Here is a 25,854-nt window from a genome sequence, read left to right on the forward strand (position 1 = left end):
GCAAAAAAACAACACTTTAGTTTCTCAGGGACATTAAAATGAATGGGGAGGAAGTGTTTTTTTCAGCTGCCTTATTTCTTTCGTATTTTAAATTGAAAACGATGATAGAGACGTTGCATTTACAGAATTTATTCTACAAGGATTGTTAAAATTTGATTTTGATTCATATATAGCTTACATCCGAGCTTGTTTTCGATAGAAACTGGCCGAGGAGTTCAGAATGCTGCATATTTGCGAAGGTAGGCAACTAAGTCTGATGCCTTCAGTTTTTCGCGCACTTCTGAATCCTACATCTGTAATGTTACACTTTCCTTAATACTATACCTTTTTTATACGTAGTAGCTGTATTTTGGTTTAATACCTTCCAGCGACATTATTATTTTAAGGTAGTATACGACACGAAATCAAAGCAAAATTGTCAAAATCATAACCAGCTGGGGAACAATTTATTGAATACGTGAGTTGACCTAGGTTTTGTAGACTTGTTCCAGTAACTTCTTACTTCCTTGACGAATTCTCATTAACTTTTGACAAAGAAGCACTATGATTTATAATTTCAATAATACAAAAAGACAAAAATAAAGTTTAATGTTATCTCTTACAATTTTAGGCAATTGTTTTGGCAGAAATTGCTATGGCGGAGATCGCTACAATTATAAAATCATAACTATTGTTACTGTAGAGTAAATAGTTATGAAATACTTGAAGTTTTAAATTTTTGCACTACTTATTGGCAACCATCGAGCCCTGAAATTCAAAATCCCTATATCGAGATAGCCTGGCACACTTTTAACAAGCATTTTACCATTGCTAGGTTTGCAAGTTTTTGCTTGTACATGTTTCATCCACTTACATGAATTGGGAAATTATTTTTTAATTTAATACTACCATATTGTTCTAAAAGGGCAGAACTAATAAATCAGAATAGAACGTGATTAAGGCTAGAACGGAAGTGCAGCAATTTATTGCCCACGCCGAGGCATCCTCTCAAAACAAGAAGGGTATTTGTTTGTCAGAAACCCTCGAAAAAATCATGAATATGTAGTATAAATTATAAATCATCAAAACATATGAATGCTTTCTTGTTGAGAATGTCTTTGTGCAGATAGCTTAAGGCTTTCCACCAAGAGCTTGTGTGTTTGATCCCCACCATGGTGAGAATGGTGTAGTGGCATAGGTGTCGACTTTCAACCAAGAGCTTGTGTGTTTGGTCCCCACCAGGGTGAGGATGGTGTGGCTGTATAGGTGTTGTTTTTCATACAAGAATTTGTGTATTGATCCCCACCATAGTGAGAATGGTGTAGTGGTATAGGTGTTGTTTTTCATACAAGAGTTTGTGTATTGATCCCCAAAAGGGTGAAAGTGATACAGTGGAATAGGTATTAAAAGTTCAACCAAGAGCTTGTGTGTTTGATACCCACCAGGGTGCGAGTGGTCTAGCAGTATAGATGCGCACCTCACACCCAAGAGATTGTGGGTTTGATCCCCACCAGTGTTAGAGTAGTGTAGTGGTAAAGGTGTCGGATTTTCAACCAAGAGGTTGTGGGTTCCGGTTTGCCACTAGAGTACGTTCTCTCGGCCTCTCGAAAAGGGCACTATTTTGGTTTTGCCTAGAAAACAAACTCGAGCGTGATTAATATCAGCCTTCAGCTGTATTTGCAATCGAGTCTAAATAATTTAGTGGAAATAACACTTGTTATCACAAAAATGAAAGAGCTCCATGTTAATTATATCTAAAATAAAAACCTGCATGTAGCATTTGTAGCATTGAATGAATTATGTTCATCTTTGAATTGAACTCCTGGGTAATTGATTTTAGACCATTGACTAGTATTTAGCATCTGTATTTAAACCGTCCGTGGAAACGGTGTTCTTGTTTGGCAATGAGATATCCCTAGCACCTTGGACTAGACTTAAACATCTGTACTTCTACAGTTTATGGAATTAGCGATCATGTTTGGCTATGCCGTATACCAAGCATCTTGGACTAGACTTTAACATCTGTAATTAAGCTGTTAATAATGAATGTTCGTGTTTGTCAATGCCATATGCCTAGCGCCTTTTACCAGACTAAAGGTTTTGCAATAAGTTCCATGGAATCAGTGTTCATGTTTGGCAATGTCACATGCCTTGCACCTTGGACTAGACCTCACTATGTAAATAAACTGTCCATTTTCATGGTTGGCAATGACTTATGCATAGCACCTTGATCTGGACTTGAACATCTGTAATCAAACTGTCCATTAAAACGTGTTCATGGCTGACAATAACATGTGTCTAGCACTTGCACTATACATTTACATTTATAATTAAGCTATTCATTAAATGATTGATTATGTTTGGCAGTAACATATGCCTAGCACCTTGGTCTAGACTTGAACATCTGTAATCAAGCTGTCCATTAGAAAAGTGTTCATGGTTGGCAATGACTTATTCCAAGAATCTTGGACTAGACTATAGCATCTGTGATTGAGGACTTCATAGAAAGTGTGTTCATGCCCGACAATGACATATGCCTAGCACCTTGGACTATACATTAACATCTGTAAATAAGCTGTCTGTAGAGGGAGAGTCCATGGTTGGTAATGACATGTGCTTAGTACCCTGTCTTGGAGTAGAAGAACACAGAACATCGTTTGCAAATTTGCAGGAGAACTTTTCAGGATCAGTGTCAAAAGTAAAATTTCCCGGATTAATACTTTTCCCAGAGCAATGCTTGTAACTGTTTATTACATATAATTTGTCTTTCTCATGCTTGTCAGTGAATAGAATTTCATTGCAGTTGGTATACTTTAATCTAGGTTTGAAAGTATACTTCCCCAAACCGATAAGTTTCATTGCGATCAGGGTCAATTATTTCCGCATATTCACCAATGAGATTTTCTTTTTGAATATCATTGTCATCGCTGTTGCGTTTGAACACATTGGAAGCCTGGTGATTTTCATTCTCAGTTGCAAAGAAATCATTTCTCTCTGGTACTGGATTGTAGAAAAAATAGCCTTTGCTACTTTCTTCTGAACTTCCGGTAGTAAGTTTTTGCCCTTACCGGAAATCGGTCGCTGTCATCTCGGCTGTCCGAGGATTCCGAAATGTAACACTTCCGTAATGGTTCAGTCGCTTTGAAATTAAAAAAATGCTAAGTTGCATGTTTTTAACATTATGAGACTAACAATAACGAAATAACATGTTACCAGTTGATAAAGTATAATATTCAGTGATTAAGCTGTTAATAATATACTGGAAAAGCTAAGAATGAAAGTGTCTTGCTTTGCTAACCTGAGTCTTACACCTCGGATTTGTGAATTCTGGTCGTCTGACAAATAGGGTCACAAACATGGCGGCCACTGCAAGGCAGAAGAACATGCATAAGGATGAACAACGACCGCCATTGAAATACCCGCCCCACTTCCGGTCTGTACAGCCTCCGTGGAGTTATCTGTTGTGTATATGAATTAATTCATACTTCTAAAAGGTTGATAATACTATATATGCCTACTATTCTTCTTGGAAAGTTCGTTGTGCAATTATTGTGGATATTCACAGAAAGAACTATTTTGAATATTCCGGTTGGGGAAGAACACTGAAATTGTTGAAGAAAATGTATCTCTGGTGGCCAATTTGACTAAGTTAACATCGTTGATAAATGAGAAAGCAGGAGTGACCGATGTATACGACGAAAGTCGTCTTTGAAACATCGAGCGTCGCTTGTCAGCATTACATGTCAGCCTCACTGTTGCCACCCCCTTGCCGCCTTGACCAACTTTTAAATGAAAGGTTAACATTTGTAGTATTGTTTTATTCTAATTAGTATTTTTTAAATAAAAACTTTTACTTACAACATGTATCATTTGCGTGTATACACGTGTTATCCGGACATAGCTTATACTGGCCGTCAAGCCGAAAACACTCCCGCACATCGTCCATCTCACGTCTGGAAAATAAGTTTTTAGGTAAAGATTACATGGCAGTATCGGTACTTTCATATATAAACAAATTAAAAGGTTACACAATATACGTACGTGAAACAATTTGATCTTCAATTGTAAACAGTTTTCCGATTTCAACCTTATTTGGCAAACACTCCTAATTCAATATTTCTACTTCAAACCATTTTTATTTTCCTTTTTGTTTGAGATAAACTGATCATACTGAAGTTCGTCTATTAAAATTTACCGCAGAACAAACACTTTTTAATACACCAACACGTTTGCAGCTGATGTTTTCTTATTTTACCAGTTAAACTATTTTTAGTTTAAACTGCAATTGAAACTACATACCGTCTTTAATACTTGTTCAAAATAACAAAAACATAAAGTAATTAATTTTATAAAATTTAGGCAATGACATTTGAATGTATGATATACAAGCATGACGACCATTATGACAAGGAGATATCACAATTTTATCATTAAAGAAATATATACTGGGTGTCACAATACCTTTTATGTGGGTACTTTGGGAATGTTAACCCAAGTAGACTCGGAAACATTAGAATTAATGTAGCCTTACCCATTTATATTCATATTAATATAATCCGGTTATCATATATAAGGTAAAAGCTATTTAAGTAATATTTCATGAAAACATATAACAGTACTTGGAAATTTAATATTGATGTTGAATGATCATTATGCGAACGTTGTTAACATTCATTTCCGACGTTTTTATTAGTTCAATGAATAAATGAAGTTCAATATCACCGAATGGTTTATTGTTTCCCATCCATAATATGCTATCTGATCGTGAGAAGCTGTCTGTAACACTAGTCTGTATTGTTATCACCTAAACAAACCATAGGGAATCGTATTAATATTTAGTCATGCTGAATTATTGATTATTTTAATGACATACTCTTTTGGTATTTTGTTTCATAATATACACTTTATTTATATGATACATCTTATAGCTTTCGTTTGTTCCTTTTCACCATTGTCATCACTGTAGTTATACCTACAATACCTTCGGTTCGGGTTACCCTACTCCGTCTTCGAAATCAGCTCCAGCCCAACCGTTTTTATAGTCAGCTGGATTTTGTTAAATATTTTGGCCGTAGTATTACAAAGGCACCTGTATAATGTTTGAAATGTAAGTATATCTGATTCATTTTGAGAATCTGTAAAACACACCCATAAATTTGTTTTTGTTTCTTTTATTTTAACACTGCTGTTTGAGAATAAGAAATCATCTATGTGGTTTTCAGACTGGTTGAATCATTGGATTATCATAATAAAAACACTTACCGTAGCGTTTATTAAATCGCCAAATGTATCTCAGACTGTATTTTAACGGTCCTGATGATGTTTTAATATTATCAGTATATTCCTATTTTGTAATACATAACTTCACAATTTGACTCATATGTTAAAGAACGCTTTGCACTAAGATACGCGTGTATGTACTACTGTTTGCAATAGCTGGTGTGCACATCTGAATTGGGGGTACGTAGGGTACTGCACCTTATCCTTTTAAGATTTAAGCACCGTTTTGCTAATGCATGCATCCTTTAACCTTTACAGACTTCAGTGCTCATCTAAACAATGTTAATATTATTTATGTTAAAAAACCTTAATTGGTTATAAAATCGTGCATCCTTCACCCCTCACAGACTTGAGTGCTCATAATTATCAAAACAATGTTAATATTATGTTAAAAATATTATATGGTCATAAATGCTTGCTCTCTTTAACCTTTACATTCTTTAGAGCACATGAATGTCTAAACAATAAGTATATGATGTTAAAAAAACATACCTGATAAAACATTGCAAACACTCTCCACAAACTTGGTAGTTGAAGGTTACTATTTAAACACGCTATTCAGCATTTTGTGTCCAATGTATAACATATATATATCTAAGTGCTTCCCAGTCTGTGCCCTTTTCCCAAATGCACCCCCCCCCCCGTATGAGTGCGTCACAATGTCTATTTTAATACCTGGCTAAGCCCTTGGCCAAAAAGAATGGTTTAGGTTACATCGATTTGAAAAACAGGTAGGTAGGCTTTTATTAGGCTTTTTTCTTTTGTTAGAACATTATTGTCATCATTGGCAAATGGGGTTATAGTAATAGTATGTTTAAAGCTTTAAAGGTTTTAAACTGTATATTTAACACGCACTTATATATATATATATATATATTAGATTTTGCTCAAACGTTTAGTATTAAAACACAGCAATGTTGATGTTTGTTCACTTTTCTCTCTCATAAAGGTTGCATGTTTAAAATTGGGAATGCTTCGGGGTGACTTTTTATTTGATTTATTTGGTAGTTTTATTCCTTTATGATAATGAAGATCATACGACGACATTGATTATTATATATCTACTACAGCAATTTAATCAGGTTTTTATTTTGCTATACCCGATGGTTTTAAATGCAATTACTGCTTAATATATTCCATATGCTTTTTCTTAAAATAAGTGTATTTTATTCTGAATTGCTATTCGCAATAAGTTTTTTTAACCTTTTATCCAGCGTCTACGAAAGACCGGTGTTGACATTTGAACTTTAACATTTCATGATTTAGCCCTTCATATTTTTTATCTTCACGAATTCATGAATTAAACTAGTATACGATTTCACGATTTTCGCGAGTTCGTGAATTCGTGATGTTATAATCGTGAATTTGTGAAGTTGAAATCGTGAATTTGTGGAAAGAATATATGAAACGTGAAATTAAAAGCGTGAGATCGTGAAGTTAATGGAACTGTACACCTGATTGGCACCAAAAAAGTTTTCTTCTGTAACGAATCTCAGGACAATTATCTAATAGAATGTGTTACGCTTTGATATCATAATTGTAAAAATAAGTACTAAAATGTAAAAAAAAAATTGTGTCGGAGACCGTGTTCGAACCCGTGTCGCCAAAATTGCAGCCCATGGAGGATCTACTGAGCTACGACGGCTTACTCTAAATGGGTGACATAATTAAGCTATATACCTATCTCGGTAATATCACGTGATAATACCGACAAGCCAATCACGCTTAAGGAATAAATTCTACCTGGTAGACATACCCAGTAATCTTTTTTGATGGAAAAATACGAAATAACTGCTAAACTTAAATAAATTGTAAACTATGCGGTACTTCAGTAAGAAAGTTTCAATACATTGTACACATCGATGCCAAGTTTATGTCAGTTTTCGACAATTTTCTTTTCTTTTTTTTTCCGCTATTTTATCATATGGAGTACAGCCCCTTTAAAATCGTGAAATCATTAATTCGTGAAGTTAAAATTGTGACAAACTTCATAAAATATTGAATTCGTCACTACGGGTCTTTCGTATTTTTCCATTTACATTGCTTTCTTAAATATATGTATATGCGCAAATAAAGCATAAGTAAACTAAGCGTTCAATTATTTTTGACATTCCTTATACACTCTGAATGGTGAATTAATGTCATATTCGTCTACTTTTTAAGGACGTGTACGTTTCTTCAAAAAATATGTCCGTAGATTGTTTTTCTTTTACCGTTTACATAAATTAAAATATATTCTTATTGACATTTATATTTAAATCTTCATCGATGCACACATGTTCTCCCACACTGGATTTTGAGCTTACATCAATGAACATATTCGAACCCCGTTCTCTCGAACTCGTTTGGCTCGAATTCCTCGTTGGCACGGACTGGATGATAAGAACCGATCTTTTTTTTAGTAAGCATACCCGATGGGCTTAACTTTTCCGAGGCTCGAAGTAATTTCGCCGGTCCCTGTGAGTTCGAGCCAACGGGGCGCGACTGTATTATATGACGCCGGTCCCTGTGAGTTCGAGCCAACGGGGCGCGACTGTATTATATGACGCCGGTATACTACAATTAAACTTGCTTTAAACAATTGTTGTTTTGAAAATATCTTAAGATGGCGTCACTAGAATATTTGGTGTATACTTTATATTCATTCTTTAGATGGATTGTGACGAAATATGAAATATGTTATGAATCAATCTCGAGGCCGTTTCCTGGGCAGAAACCAGTACTGTGTCCTTCTTGAAAAGCCGTGAGAAGATACTCCTGTTGGGGATCAAACCCACTATATTTTGGGTGAAAGGCGAACACCTTAACATCAAGACATATCACTCAATTACTAAAATGTTTCAGCATGACGATGTCAAATATAAAAAAATGGCTTATGGTGTCGTTGTGTAATTCATTCGTGTAAGTATATTTAATTTTATGGATCTTATTTGGAACCAAAATACACCAATAAAATGTTCATAGAATCTCTCAAAAAACAATGTCAAATATTATAGAACAGAACTTATTTATTACAAGTAAACTTTACGATTTTCGTGTTATAGTTACATATAAATATATCACCATTACAACTACAATATGCAGTGAGCGACTTATATTATTGACAAACAAAATATGATCTTACATAGTTCTATTGCAGTTCATCAAAGTTAGTTAAACAAACTGTTATTTGACTTTCGGTAACGTATATACATGTATATGTATCATTGAGTACTTACCTCTAATGCAATAATAAATTGCACGTCTCACGGCACACTATCCATACATGTACAATCCAAATGCCCGCGGAATTAAGACTGTCAGTAACGTTTCCTCTGGATGACTAGCGCTTATCATACAGCGGATCTATAAATAAATCATGACAGGTTATTTAAACTTAAAGCTTAAGCAGTAATCCCATTATTAACTTTTTAGAAGCAATACAATGCAAATTGAATTGCTAATGTAGCCCATTAGTCCCACTAAATGTATTGTTAAGAAGATTCACCACAGAAGTCGAGAAATGTAGAAAACTTTTATAAATGTCATTTTCACTTACTCCATTGACATTTTCTTCATTTCAATTGTTCAGTTTTTAACTTAAATCTGCACTCTCACAGAATGACCATTTCGACATGTTTTTATATTTTGTCTTAAAATGATCCAATTGTTGCGTCAATGTCTGGAAACCAGTCAAATAAGACTGCTGACAAAAGATCAGATCGCAATCTATCATATTCAAGTTCGTAAAAAGATGTTGTATAGCTAAAAGCCTTACGAACATTTCTGCACCAAACATTTTAGATTCAGTTTATTGGGAATTATTGAATATCACTGAATGAAGGCAGTGATGCTTAAATCAGCCGATTCTGAGACAACTTTTTTTTAAAAAGTATCAGAACTGCTAATTTGTGATAGTGCAGCTTTAAGGAGTGGTTGAAGGTTATAAGCACGCTTTTAAATAATGGTTCGGTGTTAAGCATGTCGCACAGCCATATATTTTGTAAATGCATTACTAAAGACTCATTAGCAAGATAAGAGGTCGAGATTATATTTTTCTACTGGCCCAGCCCCTGTTTAAATCTACCGATTCACCTGATTACAATTGATATTGATGTGGTATTTACCAAAGTAAGCGTAGGACATATTTGAAGAAAAAAATACTTACATCCCAATGGACAGAATTTTTTTTCGACCACTAATAAATTGTTATTAATGTTTTATAATTGTCACAGCACATTTAACATAAGAAACAAATAAGTTTAAATTAAAGGGGTTTTGGGCTTCAAACTGTTTTAAAAAAGAGATAATTGTATTTAGTGTAATGTTACTAGGGGTTTGGCCTGGTTTCAAAGGGGACAGGGTGCTGCAGAAAAGAGAGAGGGTGTTAGGGGAGAAACGGGAACATTGTGTCTGGCTGAGAAGAAACATGAACATTATGGATTTCACAGAAAATGTTAGGAATGGTGCTTTATTGACGCATTCGCTAGCAAAGGTAGCATGCATGAAAAGCCAGCCGCCATAGACGTTCAAAACTGCTCCGAATATTGAATCCGCTGGATTCTCCCGATTGGTTTCGCCATAAAGATCAGGACTTGTGGACGGAAAGTAGCGTAAGGACGTGAGCTAGGCACGTTAGCTGTGGTTTGAGATACCATGCAGTCGATCAGATGTTGCTTAGAGTGAGTTTGGATCTATTCGGAACACATCGGCCATCTACCATCGAAAACAACCTCATAAGGACGTTCAACAATGTCAGAATTCGTTACTTTTAACAACACTTAAAGAAGATAGCGGAGTAATTTTATTTTAACAATTAAACTTTACTTTTGTAAAACTTATTGATTTATGTAGTAAAAGACTTCACTGGCAATCAGATTCAAACTTAGTAATGCAAAATACACGTTAAAACTCTACAATTAATTTACACTATCATTTATTCTACTACTTCTATCGATGTATCAGCATACATCCGAAGTTGTTATCGATGGAAAATGACCGAGGTGTTCCGAATAAGTGTCGATCATTAAACGTGAGTTAAATGCGGACTCGTGAGTAATAAAGCTGTGTATAATGTTTCTATGGTGGCATATTACTGCCGTAAGATACTCCGATAGCGTTCGCGAATTGTTTCGTGTTAACCATTTTTTGCGAGAATTATCTAGCTATCTAGTTAATATTTGCGATACGTTTTTGGTACGATAAATATAAAAAGACAAAAACAGGCTTTTAAGTGCCCAGAACTGCCACCATTACCCTTTTTAGCTATACAACACTAACAGGTTAACTAGTTATGGTTTGCGAATTCCACTTAATAAGTAACATTATAACTGGTTAACTAGATAAGATTCGTGTTACTAGTTATCTTTAAAAGCATTTTTTGGCTTTGAGCTGTAACTGGTTATCTAGTTATGATTTGCGAATTCAACTTAGTACTAACTTGTTAACAAGATACGATTCGTGTTACCACTTATTTATAAATATAGTTATACAACTGGTTATCTTCTTATGATTTGCGAATTTCACTTAGTAAATGCCAAACATTTGCCCTTGGGTAAATTGCCCCAAAGAGCAAATTTGGCATATAAACCCAACAATGAGTAAATACACGGTAAACGCATTGAAGGAATGTACCTTTAAAAGCTTATACGATACGGTATTAAAAAAGTGAAACGTAAAAAGTCGAGAACGATTGAAATAATATATAAACGTTATTGTATCCTTTTTTTTTTACATCAATACTAATCCAAAAATAGAGACAATTCATTTCATGCACATGCATTAGTGAAATATAACCTTTATAAGAAGATTTGCGTAATACGGCCAATATAAATCAATTGCTAGATTTACGACCTTTTTCAATACATGGGGGCGGGTGGTAACATTTCATTTCATTTTTTTCACATAGATGGCTGTTTCACCGTTGGATATGTGTACAAGCTCTTTCTAAATTCAAAGAAGACCATATAGATAGATAGTTATAGATATATGTGTTTCTATACAAACCACTAACAATTCTCCTTTTGTACATGTGAATGTTTACATTGACACCGGCTGGTATGAATTAACCCATAATTAATTGTTCCCGAACAGTACCGGACGGATACGAAAATACAGTCTCCAAAACCACATTTCCATTTCAGTAAATAAAATTTAAGGGTCGGCGGAAAAAAAGAGGGGGCGGGCGGGGATGAAAATCTAGCAATTACTTTAAAGTCGCCTAAAGACTTTGTTTAAAGACCGGTCAAACTAGCGGAAAATAGAGGGGGCGGGCGGGGATGAAAATCTAGCAATTACTTTAAAGTCGCCTAAAGACTTTGTTTAAAGACCGGTCAAACTAGCGGAAAAAAGAGGGGGCGGGCGGGGATGAAAATCTAGCAATTACTTTAAAGTCGCCTAAAGACTTTGTTTAAAGACCGGTCAAACTAGCGGAAAATAGAGGGGGCGGGCGGGGATGAAAATCTAGCAATTACTTTAAAGTCGCCTAAAGACTTTGTTTAAAGACCGGTCAAACTAGCGGAAAATAGAGGGGGCGGGCGGGGATGAAAATCTAGCAATTACTTTAAAGTCGCCTAAAGACTTTGTTTAAAGAACGGTCACACTAGCATTGATATATAAACGAGACGTATTTTCATTGATGAAAATCAGCGAACAATGAAGAGGATATATGAGTAAAGTGATCGTATGGATGAACAATAAAGTAAATAATGTGAACTGGGAGAAGTAAGCCTAAAAATATGATCATAAAAAATATCATACGTATACATGTAGAAGCATCTCGGTGGCCTTGGTGAATTTGATTTCATCATACACATCTGTCAGAGACTATATATGCATTGGAACCCCATAACTTTCTGAAAAATTATGGTATTTTGTCTAACTGACATGCTAGTACAATCGAAACCCGTTGACTCGATCTCGCTTGGCTCGAATTCCTCGTTGGCTCGAACTTAATTTGGAAGACCGATTTATTTATACTAATGGAAGCAATTCCCCTTGGCTCTATCTTTCCGACACTCGAAGTATTTTCCCTTGGAAATCGAGCCAACGGGATTCGACTGTATGACTAACAGACATGTCGAAATGAAATGTTATTATGTCAAACTATCCTGTTATCCTGTCTAACCGACATGTGATAACATCTAAGTGATATGTTTTTATATCGGACTAAAATGTTGTTATTTCAAAATTGCATGCTAGTATGTATAACCGACATATCTTTATGTCTAACTGACACGATATTATGTCAGACCAATATGTCATAATATCTAACTGACATGGTATTATGCCTTCTACCATGTATGTATGTCAAACCGACGTTGAATTATGTGCAACCGACGAATTGTCTATTTCCGTCTTATCATGTTAAAAAGAAACCATTTTATGTATAATATATTCTATCATGTCAGATTGCTATGTTGACTTGTCTTTTTGATACATAAACGTGCCTGGCTGATACATGAACTTGAGTTTTTGACATGTTTTTTTTTTGGCCTCACTGCATGGTATTATGTCCTAACGACATGGTAGTATGTCCAATCGAAAATAAATGTAAAAAAAAAAAATCAATGGAAATAATAATAACATGTCTATTCGACATACATACATACACTATCATTCAATGTTGAAAAGAGACAATGTTGTGTTTATGGAGTATTTGCTTCAAACAAATAATACAACACTTGTATATTTCTTTTTGAGAATTATTTTCTGTAAAAAAACCTGCACACATTGTATGTTATAGATCATTTAACGTCCGCATATAATGTTGTTATGCTGTATAATGTCTATTCAACCTTGTTAAAGGCGCACATAAAGGTTGATAATAATTTAAATGCATTATTATGTTTAACTTCTATCTTGATTGATTAACACAAAAAAACATATATTGTTGTTCAGATAAAAAAAATATTAGCCTTTTTTAAGAAAAATAGAAGTAATACCTACGTGGCCACAAATTCCCAACTTAAAAACGCGCCAAAATATCGCTTTTATTTTACTTATGTACATTAATAACATGCATGACAAATGAGCGAAACACGATTATGGAATAAAATTGATAAATTCTTTTTTTGCATCAACCTATATTGTGCGCCTATAAAAGCGATAAATACCCCTTGTACATCGACATCAGATTTCATTGACATCTTGGAGCAATATTTTCTATATCACCGTCCCGAAATACTCTGCAATGGACACAATAAAACTATACTTGGTATGACAAAGATTACATATATATTCAACAATAAATACAACAGAACGAATTCTTTAAATATACGTACTGTCGAACACGAGGGCTCGAAGTCCCAGAGACCAGCGAAAATACCTCAGGCCTCGGGAAATTCAAGCCAAGCGGGAATCTTTACCTTCAATATTAAGAAATCGGTCCTTAATATCCAGTTCGAGCCAACGAATAAATCGAGCCAAGCGAGTTCGAGCCAACGGGGTTGGACTGTACACGTTTTTCATATGTCGTATCCTAAATGCTGTTCATTATTACACTTTTATCAATCTTATCGTCTTTTATATTGAAGTTTTATAACAAACCAATTTTAAGATGTTATTGACGACATAGGCACCGACCCTACCTACGACATAGGCACCGACCCTACCTACGACATAGGCACCGACCATACCAACGACATAGGCACCGACCATACCTACGACATAGGCACCGACCCTACCTACGAAATAGGCACAGACCATACCTATGACTAAGGCACCGACCATACCTACGATAAAGGCATAAAACCGACCTACGACAAAGACACCGTCCCTACCTTTAACATAGGCACCGACCCTACATACGACATAGGCACCGACCCTACCTACGACATAGGCACCGACCCCACCTACGACATAGACACCAACCCCACCCACGACATAGACACCGACCCTACCTATGACATAGACACAGACCCCACCTACGACATACGTACCGACCATTCCTACGATATAGGCACCGACCCCACCTACGATTAAGGCACCGACACTACTTAAGAGATAAGTACCTACCCTAGCTACGACATTGACACCGACCCACCTATGACATAGACACCGACCCACCTACGAGATAGACACCGACCCAACCAACGACATAGACACCGACCCTACCTATCACATAGACACCGACCCAACCAACGACATAGACACCGACCCAACCAACGACATAGACACCGAACCTACCTACGACATAGACACCGATCCTACCTACGAGATAGACACCGACCAAACCAACGACATAGACACCGACCCAACCAACGACAAAGACACCGACCCAACCAACGAGATAGACACCGACCCAACCAACGACATAGACACCGACCCAACCAACGACATAGACACCGACCCAACCAACGACATAGACACCGACCCATCCAACTACCTAGACACCGACCCAACCAACGACATAGACACCGACCCAACCAACGACATAGACACCGACCCAACCAACGACATCCAACCAACGACATAGACACCGACCCAACCAATGACATAGACACCGACCCAACCAACGACCTAGACACCGACCCATCCAATTACCTAGACACCGACCCAACCAACGACCTAGTCACCGACCCAACCAACGACATAGACACCGACCCAACCAACGACATCCAAATAACGACATAGACACCGACCCAACCAATGACATAGACACCGAACCTACCTACGACATAGACACCGACCCAACCAACGACATAGACACCGACCCAACCAACGACATAGACAATGAACCTACCTACGAAATAGACACCGACCCAACCAACGACATAGACACCGACCCAACCAACGACATAGACACCGACCCAACCAACGACATAGACACCGACCAAACCAACGACATAGACACCGAACCTACCTACGAAATAGACACCGACCCAACCAACGACATAGACACCGACCCTACCTACGACATAGACACCGACCAAACCTACGACATAGACACCGACCCTACCTACGACATAGACACCGACCCAACCAACGACATAGACACCGACCCAACCAACGACATAGACACCGACCCAAACAACGACATAGGTACCGACCATACCTTCGAGATAGGCACCGACCCTACCTACGACATAGGCACCGACCATACCAACGACATAGGCACCGACCCTACCTACGACATAGGCACCGACCCTACCTACGACATAGGCACCGACCCTACCTACGACATAGGCACCGACCCTACCCTGAAATCACCTCTCCCTACCTGGTAACCAGTTAACCGCGTATTGTTTAGGTATCATTTCAAGGGAAGTATTGTGTTCAAAAGGAATTATAAATAAGCATAAGACGTTTCAAACGTAATATTACAACTGAGCTTTTTGGATGTTAATTAATATTATAAATAATAGCAACATTGCCCAGCTTCCATTTTATGTTGTCCGGTTAGTGCAATGGTCAGTGAACTCGCTTCACCCCAAGGCGACCCGGGTATGATTCCCGGCTTAAGCACATCTGAGTTTGTTGTGTTGTTACCAAGCCGGACAAGTATGTTACCCCCGGGAAAGCCGGTTTCCCCATCAAGACCACACTCTCGCGTAACATCGTGCCAACGAGAATGGTTGATATCATGTTGTTATAAGGTAAAATTAAATTAAGCTTGTGAACGGTTTCAGGTAAAATAAATAACACCACATTATTTTAAAATGATATGTTTCATTATTAACAACAGTATTATTCTAAACATATTATGTTGGGAATATTTAATCTTAATACTATTAATAATAGTTCAATTCTCAACGTTTAACACTTTTTTTTCTACAACAATTGCGTTATGGTTCAGACTGGACTAAAATGCACCTATCATGTCTGTGTATCAGCAGTCGAATTCCAGCTGAAACTGACGATTTTATATATGGGATGACGGTCGCAAACTAACAAAGACTGTCGATGAAACACGCGAGATGTACGTCCTAGTCCAACGGAGACTGTTAATGTAACACGTGAGATGTAAGCTCCAGTCCAACGGAGACTGTCGATGTAACACGTGAGATGTAAGTCTCAGTCCAACGGATACTGTGCGATGAAAGTCTCAAACAAACCAAGATTGTCGATGCTATACATGTGATGAAAGTCTCAATCTCACCGAGACTGTAGGTATTAAAACTCTCTCAAACTAACCGATACTGTTCATGTAACACATGTAAATGTAATGTTAGTCTCAATCTAACCGAGACTGTCGATAGTACATATGGGATGTAAGTCTCAATCTTATATGAGACGGTCGATGTAACACGTTATATGTAAGTCTCAATCAAACCGGTCTGTCAATGGTTTACTAGTATGCGAGATGTAAGTCTCATTCCAATTGAGACTATTGATGTTAAACCTGAGATGTAAGTCTCATACTAACCGAGATTTTGGATGTAATAAGTGAGATGTAAGTCCCAATAAAACCGAGACTGTCGATGTTATACGTGAGCTGTAAGTATGAATCTAGCCGAGACTGTCGATGTTATACGTGAGATGTAAGTCTCAATAAAACCGAGACTGTCTATGTAATACATGACATGTAAGTCTCAATCTAACCGAAACTGTCGATGTTATACGTAATATGTATATTGTGCTTTTGGATTGTGTTCTTGAGAATCTATCTTTCAAAATGTATTAAACTTATTTCAGTATACGTTCCAAATTGAGTATGCATTTTTCAAAAGATGATTTTCTAATGGTTCACGTAAACCCTAACACCGACATTGAATTAAGAGATCGTTTTATTATTTTTCTATTGCAATTCAGCTGACTGTGTGTATATTATGCAAGCAAATCATGATTATATTTAAATTGAAAAAATCAGTATGATGCCAACGTATTTATTGACACCAGAACGAATTTAATCAAGCGTTTATTCGCCTCTTTTTTAATGAGTTTATAAAACGGAGACAACAAAGAATAACAAAAATTCCAAAAATCAGAATACTAGTATATGCTTGTTAATAGGCAATATTCGGTCGAACCTCGTTGGCTCGAACTCGCTTGGCTCGAATTCCTCGTTGGCTCGAACTGGATGTAAAGGGCGATATCTTTAAGCAGAAGGTAATCATTTTGGCTTGGCTCGAACTCCGAGGCTTGATGTGTTTTCGCTGGTCCTTGGGAGCCAACGGGGTTCGACTGCACACACACACACACACACACACACACACGAAAATTAAACGTTCTACATTCATCAAATAGAACATATATAATATTTCACATAGTTTGTTGAATATAAATTGTCAAAAATATGATACAATAAAAGTATTCACACTATGCTTTTGGATTCATATCCGTATTGCTTATAGCCAGCGGTCTAAACACAACAATTTTATATGACAATACTGAAATGTACTTTGCAACAATAAGGAAGATCCCAGTTCGATAGTAGCAAATCAAACATTGATAGTTTTTAGTTTTAATTCAACTTGATAACAAGAAGTGTGTCTTTAAATCCACCAACAATCAGAGAGGAAGTGCTGCTGCTGAACAATAAATCACCCGGTCCGTACAGTCCGTCTTCTTTCCTTGCCAGGGTGGCCAACTTCTTCTTCCCGTCTTTGTCAACCTGCAGCACTGTGTCGGAGTCAATGCAGCAGACGAACACGTGTCCAGCAGGTGTCACGTGTACTCCGGTAGGTCCTTTCATGTCAGGGTCAGTGAGTAAGGCCAGCTTGTTACCGTTGTTGTCTAGGGTGATCAGTTGATGTTTTTCCCTGTTTGTAATGAAGATTGTCTTCCCGTCGTTACTGATGGCACATTTCCGCACCGTGTTACCCCCATACTTGTCCTCGTACAGCTTCTTTACCTTCCTTCCCGACATCGTGTAGACGTACAGGGCGGTACCGGAGGAGATGTAAAGCTGGCCACCATGATGAGCTGCGGCAATGCATTTATGGTTGAAGCTTAACTTCCTCGTAGTTACGAGTTTCCCTTTCGAAGCATTAATGAAATGAAGTTCACTGTTAACACAAACGGCCACTTCATTTCCGTCAATGTGGCACACGTCCCATGAATCCCCCGGGACATCACAGTGGTCGAGCACCCTATACTCCTTGTCCAGGAGCTTTACTTTATAATTATTAAAGTCTGCTATGACAAACTCTCCACTAGGCATTTCACACACGCTACGGATAACATATGGATGTTTGTCGTCACTTATCTTCACGTTGTACTCCTTGTACTCTGCAACACTGAAGACGTGGTTTGGATCGGAATGGGGATCTTCTCGCTGTTTGGTCAGAACAGTTTGTTCTTCAATCGCTCCAAACGTTTTTATTGAAAATAAAAGTTCTTCTATAAGATGATTGGGTTGATAAGTTACATTGTAACACTCAATGGTTGATATGCCACGAAGATGATCGTTTGCTTGTGAAATCATACCCTGGCTCTTTCTGTACGCAATATATGATTTTGACTCGCTTGATTTTGCTTTGGTTTGAAAAGCGGCAATCATGTTTTGTAATTCGATAGTCATTTTATCACAAGTTTCGATATCTTTCTTAAGGTTTATTTCAATTTCAGCTATCATTCCGTCCAAGTCCTGTAAAGTTGTTTTCTCAATCTTGTCAAGGATTTCGTTGATATTCTTACGTATGGTTTTAATTTCATCAGAAATGGCTGCCCGCATCTTTTTCAGAGATGTCATATTCTTCAATCGTGCTTCTTTCATCTTCTCGAATTGCTTTTGAACCTCAGCTATCTTCTTTGGAATTTGTTGAAACTCAATATTTCTCTGGACACCTTTTGCTTCATCTGGAATGTGTAGGATTTTGGAGCATTGCCTGAAACAAAGAAGTTGTGAAACATTTGTTATCAGATCTGCATAAACTGAATATGACCTTGCTTATGTGGGAAAATGTAATAGAAAATGATTTAAATATGACACAAGAAACCAATAGCGGTTCAAGGGGATGGGATACGACCGTCTCCTCCCCTTCCCCCTGGTAAATCGCCCAAGCTTACTTTTTAATGATATATAGGAGAAAAAGATAATATAATACGCCCAAAAAGCATCATTCAGGGCTATGATTTGAAATTGGTTTTCTTTGGGGAAACCAAACCCCCATGAAAACCAATTAAATTTCTGTTCTGAGGGAGTGGCGCAGATCAAACGGCTACGCCCCTGAGTTACGCCCCCTCTGACGTCGAATCCTGGTTTTGCCCCTGGTATGTATAGTTTATTTACCGGTTGGTGGCTTAAAGGCGCACGCTATAGGTTGATGCCAGAAAATATTTTTCTTTCGAATTTTAATGCATTTTAAATCTGCACTCTCACAGATTGAACGTTTTAACAACTTTTTTTTTTATTTTTTGTCTTGGAACGAGCCAATTTTTAACTGGGGAATTTATGGCCAAAATAATACATTTTTGCATCATCTTATGTTGAGTGCCTTTAAATAGATGTTTTGTTTACACATACCTGTGGTCAATGGCAACACATACATAACAGCAGAGCTGGTCATGGTCACCACATACCAGCTTCAGCGCCTCCCCGGGGTGCATCCCGCATCTCTCCAGGGCGTCCACCACCCCTGGGGCTGCCTCCCATTTTTTCACGTCCTTCCGGCCGAGCACCGCGTGCTTCTGATATAATCCGTTATGTTTTGAAACACAGTTTTGGCAGTAATATTTTGTGCATTGAGTACAATAATGGTGAGCTTCGGTGTTAAATCCGTTCTCTTCACACGGAGAGCAGGAAAAATCGTGAATGAAATCACAGCCTCTATGAATTGACGATTCAAAATTAGATGCCATTTTTCGCTTGTGTTTAAAAATACTAACAAACTAGTTCAAACAGTCAGTTTCTGTTTATTTTATAACTAGGAAGTAAATTGTTTTGTACTCCGCTGATACGAAGAAAACCAATATTTCGATCAATTAAACACTGACATCTAACACGATTTCAAAATGAATAGAATAATTACAACCGTGCTAAATTTACAATCATTTTTCATATCCAAAAATATTTTTAAACATCCCGTTATTCCTCTGTCAACATTAAAACTAGTTATCGAATGTCGAGTTGGACTTTCCAAACCCGGTTAATTGTCGATCCGAAGACTGCCGAGTAGTAACGATTGTCTACCCCGAGCTGACCGGAGATTGCCGAATAGTTGTAGGAAGAACTTTTCCTTTATATTTTATAGCGAATTGACCCATTTCCACGAACAATAACACTGAGTTCTAGTGCTTCTCGAACCCCAACACCATGCATGGGAAGATATTGATGACCCCAAATTATATTCCATTTTCTCTCTCGAGTTTAAAAGAGACTCACGAACTAAAACAAATAGATGTTCATTCAACCACACCTGTCTATTTTGTAACAAGAAAGTAAACTTGTTTGTACTAATACGAAGAAAACCAATATTTCGATCAATGTCACATTGACATTTTACACAATATCCAAATGATAAGCGTTGTAACAACCGTGCTTAATAAACAATCTCTTTTTTCTAAATATGAACAAATTTTACATGCCGAGATTTAGTCCCATGTTAATATCAATAGTAGTTATCGACTGTTAAGTAGGCGCTCCTACACTCGGAATGCACAACGAAATACGTATATCCCGAGCTTGCCAAAGACTGCCGAAATGTCACGATTGCCCATCCCGAGCCATTCGGAATTCCTCGGCATTTTTCCGTCAAAATCAACCTCGGGTGTTTGCAGATACATGAGTTAAGTTTTAAATAATAATATCAATTAAATGTAGTTTTGAAATTTGTATTTTGTATATCTAGGTTTAAATTAAATTGCAGTGAAATGCACAAGCGGGTCAAGGGATGGGGGGGGGGGGCTAAAATGTAGTGAGTACGCAATCTGCTTGCAGCGTAGTTAAATATAAAGATTTCTGACATTTTTAACTGTCCATATACATCCCGAGACAGTCGATAGAAAATGGCCGGAGTTTTTCGAATGCCACCGAGTTGGCTGGAGATGGCCGTATAGTTGGAGTAATTCAACTCGAAATGTTATTTATATAAATACTATCGTATATTGGCCGAGTTGCACGACGAATAAAACTCAGCTGTAGCGTTTCACGACCCGTAACATGATATAATTGGGAAGAAAGGTCCATTTGTATACTTATCCTTAACAACATAAGCGTACTAATCCATCAAGTAACCTAAAATGTACAAAGTGACCTCATGTACACCAAGTAACCTCTTTAACACCAAGTAACCTCATGTACATCAAGAAACCTCGTGCAAACCAATTAACCTCATATACGCCTAGTAACCTCATGTACATTAAGTAACCTCATGTATATCAAGTAACCTCGTGTACATCAAGTAACCCAATGTGTACCAAGTAACCCCATGTACGCCTAGTAACCTCATGTACATCAATTAACCCCATGTGTACCAAGTAACCTCATGTACGCCTAGTAACCTCATGTACGCCAAATAACCTCATATACATCCAGTAACCCCATGTGTATCAAGTAACCCCATGTACGCCAAGTAACCTTATGTACATCAAGTAATTCCATGTGTACCAAGTAATACCATGTACGCCAAGTAACCTCATGTACATCTAGTAACATCATGTACATCAAGTAACCTCATGTACATCAAGTAACCTCATGTACACCAAGTAACCTCATTTACACCAAGTAACCTCATGTAAACCAAGTAGCCTTATGTACACCAAGTAACCTCTTGTACACCATGTAACCTCATGTACACCAAGTAACCTCATGTACACCAAATTACCTCATTTACACCAAATTACCTCATATACAACAAGCTACCTCATGTATACCAAGTAACCTAATGAAGACTAGGTAACCTTATGTACACCAAGTCACCTTATGTACACCTAGTCACCTTATGTACACCCAGTCATCTTATGTACACCCAGTCACTTTATGTACACCCAGTAACCTTATATGTACCAATTAAGTATCCTCCTGGGTGCCAGATAACCTCTTGTGTACTAAGTAACCTCATGTACACCAAGTTACCTCGTGTACACCAAGCTACCACATGTAGACCAAGTAACCTTACGTACACCAAGTAACCTCGTGTACACCAAGTTTACTCGTGTACACCAAGTAACCTCGTGTACACCAAGTTACCTCATGTACACCAAGTAACCTTATGTAGACCAAGTAACCTCGTGTACACCAAGTTACCTAATGTACACCAAGTAACCTTATGTAGACCAAGTAACCTCGTGTACACCAAGTTACCTAATGTACATCAAGTAACCTCGTGTACACCAAGTTACCTAATGTACACCAAGTTACCTAATGTACACCAAGTTACCTCATGTACACCAAGTAACCTTATGTAGACCAAGTAACCTCGTGTACACCAAGTTTACTCGTGTACACCAAGTAACCTCGTGTACACCAAGTTACCTCATGTACATCAAGTAACCTTATGTAGACCAAGTAACCTCGTGTACACCAAGTTACCTCGTGTACACCAAGTAACCTTATGTAGACCAAGTAACCTCGTGCACACCAAGTTTACTCGTGTACACCAAGTTACCTCATGTACACCAAGTAACCTTATGTAGACCAAGTAACCTCGTGTACACCAAGTTACCTCATGTATTTCAAGCTACCTCATGTGTACCGAGTATCCCCACGTATGCCAAGTAACCTTATATCTTGTTACTGGCCCGACTCGAAAAGTTAGCTTGTACATTTTCTTGCCAATAAATAAGCATTGACAATAGGCAAATTCAAATAGTTTCAGACGTCGTTCAATTTAATTCTATTTCCATGCATCAATATTAAAATGTAATAATCAATGTAGCATAAACAGGTGTATATAACCCTTGAAGTTAATAATGTATTATCAATTATGCAAATGGATTTGGCCACGAGTCATGCGGCACTATCTGATGTTATTAAACTATGAAAAGATCCAATTGTTATTTCATAACCTTAATTATGTAAATTGATTCCTCGGACAAATTTATTTGATCTATCCCAAGACGAATTTAAAGCAATTAATTAACCTTTCGTCATATCAAATCAATCAATCATAAATAAAATGTAAAACAGCAACACGTCCCTTTATCTACGCGGACATTTATTTTTGTTCACCTTGTGGTTTAAATTCCCATAGTAATCATATAATTAAACATACTCTTTGATCAGAGTTCAGTATGGGGGTATTATATAATTATAAACAATGTGTTCATTTTGAAAACGTGTCTATTTGGTAATGTATTTATCATTTTCATGTCGTTCATTTGTATATTGCTAGTCAAGACTGCATAAAATGTGAAGTAATAGAAAACATGTTGCTAAGTAATACTTTACACCCAAACGCCCTGATTTGAATAAACATAGCTGTTCTACAAATGGAGAGAATTACGAGGCTAAAGATAATGAACATGAACCGTTTTGAGATATATACCTGGTAAGTTATTCTCGTGACTGTGATCGTGGCCGGGTATAAGCGTCATATCAATTATTTCACTAGTAACAAAATGGCTGGCAGATGAAAATTTCAATATGAAAAAGAAATAAACAGTATCGTATTATAATGGTCCAGTTTCTTAAGACTCTAGTTCGTTGATTGTACTAGAGTTGAACCAGCTTTACACAACTTCTTTTATATGACATTTCTTCAGTTATGAATGTCTTCATGTTTAACGACAAGCTTACGCTAAACCGGTTATGTTTGTATTGAACTTTTTTTAATGTTTACGTTCATTCCTTACAGAGTTTTATGTGTTTCTTTTTTAAGATGTTCTCTAACTCCCTGCATTGATTTTTAAAAAAACAACAGAGTGCCACTTTAAGCTGAATATTAATGTTGATGCCTGGTTTTACTTGTACCTAAAATTAATGACAAAAGTACATTAAACATAAAGTTATCACAGTTTTGTGTTAGCTCTTTATAATTAATTCAGGAATAAGTATTTATTTTGCTATTTTGAAGGCTAGAACACCTTAACACCCATCGAACAGAGACTGTCGATGTTTTAAGATTAAAGTCTCTATCTAACAAAGATTTTACATTGTTAGTGTTCAGTCTAACCGAGAGTTCCAATGTTATAATGTGATGATATGATGTATTTGAATCAATCACGTAAATGCACTTTCTACTTAAATTGAATAAAATCAACCTGCTTGTTATCTGAAAATAACAAGCGCCAATCTATTATTGAGCACCAGATCTAGTTGTGATAAAGATATCAACTGTTCCTTTGAATGATAACTTATCCGCTTAATTTGTTCTTTTGTTTTAAGGTTTTACGAATAGGAGACAAACATTAAACCATACCAGGCTTATGCATAATAGTTATTCATTACGACAGGTATGTTGAACGTTTACAATGTCGTCAATAAGCATTCAATATAAATTGAATCATTGCCTCTTCATAAATTGATCGCTTAAGATAGTTTCGTATTTCATATCAGATAAATGCCTTTAACAAACGCTATGCATACGATACTTGTCTATTCATATTATATTAAATTGTAGTCTAAGCATACTAATGTAACCAAACTGCCAAACAATAAGGAAGATCTGTTAGATGTTTCAAAAGAAGGCAGTGTTAGTTTATAGTATTAAATTAACTTGATTTCAAGAAGTGTGTATTTGCATCCATCGACAATCAGAGAGGAAATGACCAAGGAACTCCGAATGGACCGAAGAGTTTTTTTGTAGATTTTTCGCGTGCGTTCTACACTGAACCATGCTCTGGCAATGCATTTGGCCTAAATTATTTAAATGGTTATAATTTAAACTTTGTATTGATTTGGATTGTTTTTCGAGTGTTTGATATGGTTGATAATGCTAATTAATATTGGTAAACCAAAATTAGGACATTGTATTGAAGAAATCATTGAACTAATCGATGCATGCTTGGGTACTTTGATTGCTTGTAAAAATCACTTAAATCATATGGGGGATAAATCTGGTCTTAATTTATTCCTATTATGCAAAATTAAGGTTTATACTTGGAGTGTACAACAAGTGTACATGCACGCACCCCTATGTGTTATTTTGAAAAAAAAAACTGAAGAAGAGGGGTAAGATATACAAATGATGGGGGGAAATATTAAGGTGGATCTGGTAAAGAATAAAACTGGGTAAGGAAGTAATTTGCTGCGGTTTCTGGTTATTTGCGCAAGGGTTCTTTTGGAGACATTAATAATGAAAAAAGCAATGAGTTTTACGAAGCATAATTTGTTTCATTACAATTGTCATGAATGAAAATTAAGAGCATTCAATTCTATTTCCAGGAGAGTCCAACAACCGAAATATTTCCAAATGATCAATTGGCATATATTTGCAGGGGCGGCTCCAGGAAATAAAATAAGAGGGGGCGTAACTTAGGGGCGCAAACCTTTTGACATACACCTCTCCCTCAGAACAATAAAGTATGTGGCATAAACTATTTGCATGAGCATTTTGGGTTACTCCATCAAGAACATTTAAGCAATTTGTAGTCGGAATTGATACACTCTGACCGTAGTTTTTTTTTCACCCATATGGACATCAAAAGTAACCATTGATGATTTTAGAGGGGTCACACACCGGGTGCACCCCCTCTAAAGCCGCTTGTGATTTGTGAGCATATATTAGGATAAAACCATAAAAAACCGTATTTTCTCCCATCTCAGATAAGTAGATCCAATAATTTTACGTTGCT

General features: G+C 36.9%; 1 protein-coding gene across 1 annotated transcript; it reads right to left on the reverse strand.

Annotated features, from left to right (window-relative positions):
* Positions 1–17,082: 17,082 nt before the first annotated feature.
* On the reverse strand, positions 17,083–20,754 carry LOC128216915 (uncharacterized). The gene is made up of 2 exons (XM_052923627.1): positions 19,646–20,754; positions 17,083–19,007 (listed from the first exon to the last, which is right to left on the reverse strand). The coding sequence occupies exons 1-2, from the start codon at positions 19,978–19,980 to the stop codon at positions 17,642–17,644; spliced, it is 1,701 nt and encodes a 566-aa protein (XP_052779587.1). The 5' UTR covers positions 19,981–20,754; the 3' UTR covers positions 17,083–17,641.
* Positions 20,755–25,854: the final 5,100 nt, after the last annotated feature.

This window comes from Mya arenaria, chromosome 14 (assembly GCF_026914265.1).
Source record: "Mya arenaria isolate MELC-2E11 chromosome 14, ASM2691426v1".
Classification (NCBI taxonomy): Eukaryota; Metazoa; Mollusca; class Bivalvia; order Myida; family Myidae; genus Mya; species Mya arenaria.